Source organism: Bipolaris sorokiniana (assembly GCF_000338995.1).
Source record: "Bipolaris sorokiniana ND90Pr unplaced genomic scaffold COCSAscaffold_39, whole genome shotgun sequence".
Taxonomy (NCBI): domain Eukaryota; kingdom Fungi; phylum Ascomycota; class Dothideomycetes; order Pleosporales; family Pleosporaceae; genus Bipolaris; species Bipolaris sorokiniana.
Window position 1 is genome coordinate 1 of NW_006911933.1, and position 6,449 is coordinate 6,449.

Genomic DNA, 6,449 nt, shown 5'->3' on the forward strand with positions numbered 1-6,449 from the left:
ACGCGAGACAAAGTAGACTCTAAAGTTTGCCCCTGCACTATAGAGCTACTCAAGATCCTACCCATATCCTCCTTAGCTGTACACTATATAAGGAGGCTAGGATAAAGATGCAGGAGGCGAGCAAGGACCCCCTATCGCTAGCCTTCCTGCTAAACACGAGCGTAGGCATACAGGCTACTATTGCCTTTATTGAAGAAACTAGGGCTGCAACACAGGCCTGGCACAAAGGAAACCTCGAGAACTAGGGCAACACCTATACTAGGTGGCCTCGCCCTACACCCACCCTACCTCTCTCTTTTACCCGCAAGACCCCCTTCTACCTCCCTCTAGACTAGGCTACGAGCCTCACCTCGATTTAGATAGCCCCCTCCCCCACCTACACCAAAGTGATAGCACTACGTAGATACTTGCGGGCCTAGCCTGCACGTCTTATATAGCCCACCGGCTGAGACAGGACGTAAAACCAAAACAATAATAACAATAATAAAGGAAATCTGACGAACTATAAGTTACTAGTACGAGAATACTACTAGAAGCACCTAGAGAAGCGAGGGGGAGCCCCTTAAAGAGAAAGGAATAATTAAAAGAAGAATCGTAGTAATCAGCCTATAACCCGCCTAGATTAGTTAACAGTCTAGATAGCGATAGTTCGATAGTAGGAGGATTAGTACTAGGGGCCGAGTTCCCCGCAACCTACTCTTTTGCGCGCTCTAACTCTTTCAGCACCGCTAAATCACGATAAGTAAACGAATGCTCTTACTCTTTAGCCTCTAGAAGCTTAACCTTTCTTTAAGCTAATTACGCCTCTAATTAGGCAATCTTAAGACGCTTCTAACGCTTTTCTCGCTAAACCTTCTCCTAATCTTTATTAGAAATAAAAAGGCTACACTCCGCCTTTATAGTAATATAACCAGCGTACTGCCTAGACGCTGTATTAATAAAATAATAAAGACCCTTCTCTTTATAATAGTCGTACTTAGTAACTATTTCTAAGCTAGCGCTTTCTACCTTTACGGCACGAAACTAGCGCTTCTTAGTTGAAGTGTACTTCCGAGGCCGACGGGGAGGTTGGACCTTAGGCATAGTTAGGAAGGCTACGAGGTAGAGACAGCTATAATAAGTGGACAGGCTCTAACCTTATATGCAGCCGACGTCTCAACACGCGGCACGGGAAAATAATATTCTAGGGTATCGAGACGATAGCCCTAAGAGAGGAGGTAATGTTATAAGTAATAAGAAGGATTCTCTTCTTAACGAGTGATAAGATGGCTGAAGGCCTATAGACGTCCACGTTAGAAAGTAATAATCATCGCGGGGCTAGGTTACGTGATGTGCTATCCCGCTAAGAGCAACCATCTGAGGGATGGTAGGGTGCCTTGGGATGGCAGCCATCCCCAACATCACAACTATCCTAGGGATGGCAAGGAAGGAAGGGATAGCAGGACTGGAAGCAATGAGGATATAAGGATGGATGGATTTCATTATTACTCTCGTTGTGGTCAACTTAAATTGTACTTTCTTACTAGTATCTTTACTTAACAAGATTATCATAAGTTAGTCTATCAAATAGATTAGTCTTGTTAAACTCTCCTTAAGCACGCCAACTCCACTGCATCGCCAGACAAGCCTCACGGAACACTAACGTAATACTCACCTGCCTTAGTGCGGACCAGGATAGAGAAGTATAGACCCATACCCCGTGTAACAGAAGGCATTTACGAGCGCAGCTAAGTAGTAAGCTAGTTTAGCAAATAGCTTTTCTATAATTTAGTTAGCTACTCTACTAGTTTTAGTATAGTCTCTAAAGACGTCTAGTAGCTCTAATAGCTTATTTTAAGCTATATAGGATTCTTCTATTATAGAGGCTTAAATGTTGGAATAAGGAGGGTGCTACTTGTTCTATAGCTAGCTCAGAGGTAGAGTCGTCTACTTGTCTTGCGATAGACTCAGAGGTAGCGAATCGATAGGTTCTAGGATGAAAAGAGAGAAATGCTAGGGGAGAGAGATTGAAGAATTGGATTGATCCGATCTTATCTTGTTGTCTGCACTAGTAGTCTGCTCTGTGCAATCTGCTCTGTGCAATCTGCTCTGCTTTCTATCTACTAGCTATTCTACTACTATATATATTAGCTGTACTAGATTCTAGAAGAATCTATCTAGTAGTAGATTACGTAGCTATAGAGGTAATAGATAGATAAATTGTATAGGGATTGGTTGACTAAAGAATCCGAGTATCGTGCCGAGCACCCGGATTATGTCAGAGATTAGCTGATTAGCTTATATCTCTAACATTAAAGAATAAGGTCTCTAGCCTAATAGATTACCTATTTAGAGTTCTTAGCGATTAGTTTTACGCTAAAGGTATTCTAGTATAGGTTTCTACCTCTATAGGAAGTCTCTAGTAAGAAGTTTACGTATCGTTTATTTAGTAGTAGTATTAGTATTCTAAATATACTTAGTGTTAGTTAGTTTTAGGTAGGGGTGGCTAGAGCTGTCTCTAAGTCCATTTCTCTATTAGTTTAAGCCTCTAGCCCTAGACTTGTAACGGCGCAGGCAAGACTACTCGGATTAGTATCGGCGGCAGTGTCACTCAGAGGCATATGGGAGTGCGTAGAACATCAAACGAGCCTTGATTCGAATAGACACCTATAGGCCTTGTACGAAAGGATATCAAAAATCTATCGAGCTACGGTATGGAGAAGGTGGGGTTTTATATCAGTAGATCTGCCCTCGGCTAGTGCGCGCTCATGTTTAGATCCCTTTCGGATATCAGTTTAATGTGTACTCGAACCGTTACACTACCCCCCCCCTCTATTAATAGCTCGTCCCGTAGCTGTTGAAAAATTTTCAATGTTTGTTTATTTGTCTATTTACTTAATGTCGTTATCCTTCTATGTAGGGTCTCGGCTAGGCCCCAAATAGCCTCCGGGCCAAGGAGAATCCAATCAGCACGTAATATCAAATCCGTTTGCTCACTATGTATATCAACAGCGCGCGTCCATACTTGCTCTTACTAAAATACTAAAAATTTTCTACCCCTCCTATACACACACACACACATATACATATACATATTATGCCGTTGCGTTACCCTGCTAGCGCGCTTCTAGAGGCGTACCGCCTCATCTGTCTTCGTTCAGTTCGTGCCTTCGCGCGCGGAGTCTATAATATAGACTACTGTTTCAGCGCTAAGGGGTTCAAGAAGTGTAATTATTGCACTTAGTAGAAGAAGAAGTGCTCCCCTATAAGTTTTTCTAAATCCTTTTAATTATAAGACGTTACTAACTCTAATAGGTTCTGGAGTACGTCGAGGCCGAGTTCGCCGTTTTTCTCGCGGCAATGGACCTAGTAGCTGCTGCCCGCTATGGTGACGAGCCGGATGACGACTAGTACGCTGCTAAGTAGCGTCTCGAGTCCGCCGCCCTAGATCTAGCTCGCTAGGTCTAGGTGACAAAGAGCCAGAAGAAGGAGTTGTCCGTGGTTGGACTCCTCTCCGCCACGCACTAGGTGCTGGTGGAGATTTGAGATAGTCTGCGCCAGCTGGAGGGCCGTGTAGAGGCGGTGGAGGCGGCAGTAGAGGCGGGTGGGACTTTTGTCCTAGACTCTATGGACATTAGTTCCGGGGTCGAGTTGGAGAAGGAGTTAGAGGAGGAGGGGGAGACAGAGGAAACTCTATTAGTAGACCTCCGTAGTCTGGAGGATGGGGCAGGGGAGTCTTCTAACTCCCTCATTAATTAGGTGTTCGGTATAGTGGGTGGTTAGGTTAGGTTTATTTCTAGGGCGTTCCAGTTTTTGTTCTATACCTATTTTAAAGGATTATTTTTCTTTTCCCTATATTTAATTATCTTGCAGTAAAGTTATATCCTCTATATCTTACTCTCATACCTAGATCCACTTTAATAAGGAACGGGGAGATCCTAGTTTTATTAGATTTTAGTTATAGAAGGTCTTGAGTTTATGGGAGGCCTCTATAAAGTTTAAGGTAGAGTACTAGGTAGGGTCTAGATTATATCCAATCTACCTTACCTAATACTTAAGCTTTGAGCGATACACTTTACTAGCTAAGACTTCTTTAACTTTCTACTCTTCTACTCCTTAGATAGGGGTTCCTAACAGCTTAGGGGCTTCTTGTTCTAGTAAGGGGTCCTAAGAATTCTTATAGAGTAGTTCTAGAGCGAAGACGTTATAGATTTAGAACCCGTCTGGTAGCTATAGCTAGTAGAAATTTCTTACCTTCTTAAGCACCTTAAAAGGTTCTTCCTATTTATCGGATAACTTACGGCTTGGACGATCTATAGCGAGGTTCTTAGTATCTAAGAATACTTAATCTCTAACTTCCTAGTTAATAGAATATTAGTATTAGTTCACTACGGTTCGCATCCGATTCTGGGCCTTTTCTATTTATTCTTTAGCAACTTTCTAGGTAGTATGCATTCTAGTAGCTAGTGTAAGGGCGTCTTTATAATTAAGTTTATCTATAACTAACGACTTACTCTTTTTCTAGTCCTAGTCCCAGCTCAACCGTAGTTCGGATCCGTATAGGATCTAGTACAGGGATATACCAATAGAAGAGTGTAGTAGGGAAATGTAGGCTCTATTAATTAGAGAGAGTAGTCTACTCTAGTTATCCTAGTAGTAGGCTACGAATGGTCGTAGTCTCTAATTAATATACTTATTTATAATCTTAGTTTAGCTATTAGTCTCCTTATAGTAGGCAGTAGATAGTTTTACTTTAATACCTAGAATCCGACAGAATTTAGACTAAAAACTAAAGATGAACTAAGGACCTCTATCTAAGATGATAGTTTCGGGTGTATAGCTAAAACGGTACACCTACTAAATAAATAACTTAGCTATACCCCTTATATTAATAGTTTTATTATAAGAAATAGAGATGGCTTATTTAGATAGACGGTTGATAATAACTATAATTATATTATAACTAGATCTGTCTTGGGGGAATTCCTTAAAGTCGATATATAAGTACTGCATTGGCCTATTAGGAATAGGAAGAGGATATATCATCTCTAGAACTCGGGTCTATCTTAGATGTGCCTTATAATATGCTATACAGTTTCGTACGTATCTTTTATAAGAAGATTCGATACCTTTCTAGTAGTACTTTAGAGTAAGCAATTGATAAGTTTTCTTAGCACTAGGGTGCGCTAAAGAAATCTGATTATAAGCTTCCTAGATAAGGTGGGTACACAGAATAGAAGTAGAAGGAATATATAGACGGTCATTATATAGAAGCAAGTCACCGTGGAGTTAGAACTTATCTAAGAGAGTAGTTCTTTCTTCTATAAAGGAGGAACGGTTAAGTTGTAAGATAGCTTTAATAAGTTTAAGAGAGTCTAGGGCCATTAGCTCTAAGGTAGCTTCAACTATTCAAATAGAATAGAGTTAAGTTCGCAGTTATACTACGTAGGCCTGAGCTAGTTCGGAGTTAATCTAGTTGTTAAGTTAGTGCGGTCCTAGTAAGACCCGCGACCTATTGTTAGTTTGAGCTATTTTAATATTTTCTATATCTTGTTCTTGTTGGGAAAGGATGTCTACGCGAGCATTACTCTTTCCGGGCGTGTATCAGATATGGAAATTAAAGGGGGCCAGCTCTTCAGCCCACCTAGCTTATCTAGCATTTAGAACCTTAGTACTTATAAAGTATTCTAGGGAATAGTAATCTAAGTATACATTAACCTAAGTTTAAGTTAATAGAAGCTCTAGTCGCTATTTACTAAAAGTAGTAAGAATCGTAAATAGTTCTTTATTATAAATCTCCCAATTTAGTTCTAATCCTAATAGGACCTTACTATAGAACGCTATAGAGCACCACTTGTCATTAGGTTATTTTTAGGATAATACGCCAGCCACGACGCCGTCGGAGGCGTCAGTCTCTATCTTAGTACAGTCACGTCTCAAAAGTCTGTTCCCCCGAGCACGGGCCTACCCCACCATCCCAATTTCCTCAGACTAGTCTCTTCTTCAACACCATGTAACTCCATCTAAATGAGATCTTTTTGCGCAGAAATTTCGCGTAATCGAATGCCAGGTAGTGAATTATCAGATGCCCAAAGGATATATATTTTGGCCCAAGCGGAGGGTGGATGCAGCACGTCAGAAATCGCGACGCGTCTGAGCTGCACGCGCCGCGCAGTAAACAAAATAATCCATCAATGGGACACCGAAGGAACCTACACCAAGCACGATCGGATGGGCCGCCCACCCAAATTAACTAGTAGGGATCACCGACAGCTGCTTCGAGCCGTAAAAAAAGATCCCAAGATCGAGTACCGCGCGCTGTATCGCGAGGCCAACCTATGGGACTCTGACTCCGGCACCTCCACCGTCTCTCGCGCCACAATTCGACGAGCACTTGCTCGAATGGATTACCATAAGTTTAGAGCGAAGCGCAGGCCACTTATTACCCGGATTATTGCCAAAAAACGCTT

The 6,449-nt window shown here is 41.7% G+C and overlaps 3 protein-coding genes across 3 annotated transcripts; 2 read left to right on the forward strand and 1 right to left on the reverse strand.

The window, feature by feature from the left end:
* Positions 1–1,317: 1,317 nt before the first annotated feature.
* On the reverse strand, positions 1,318–1,687 carry COCSADRAFT_104554 (uncharacterized protein; the record flags this gene model as incomplete). Its single annotated transcript, XM_007707931.1, has 2 exons — positions 1,318–1,518; positions 1,640–1,687. Coding segments are annotated over 2 exons (249 nt in total), but the record flags the coding sequence as incomplete, so codon positions are not given.
* A 1,389-nt stretch (positions 1,688–3,076) lies between these two features.
* Positions 3,077–3,390, forward strand: COCSADRAFT_165840 (uncharacterized protein; the record flags this gene model as incomplete). The annotated part of the gene is made up of 2 exons (XM_007707932.1): positions 3,077–3,139; positions 3,295–3,390. 2 exons carry the CDS (start codon positions 3,077–3,079, stop codon positions 3,388–3,390), a joined length of 159 nt encoding a protein of 52 aa, XP_007706122.1.
* Positions 3,391–6,006: 2,616 nt separating this feature from the next.
* On the forward strand, positions 6,007–6,300 carry COCSADRAFT_104551 (uncharacterized protein; the record flags this gene model as incomplete). Its single annotated transcript, XM_007707933.1, has 1 exon — positions 6,007–6,300. A coding segment is annotated over one exon (294 nt), but the record flags the coding sequence as incomplete, so codon positions are not given.
* Positions 6,301–6,449: the final 149 nt, after the last annotated feature.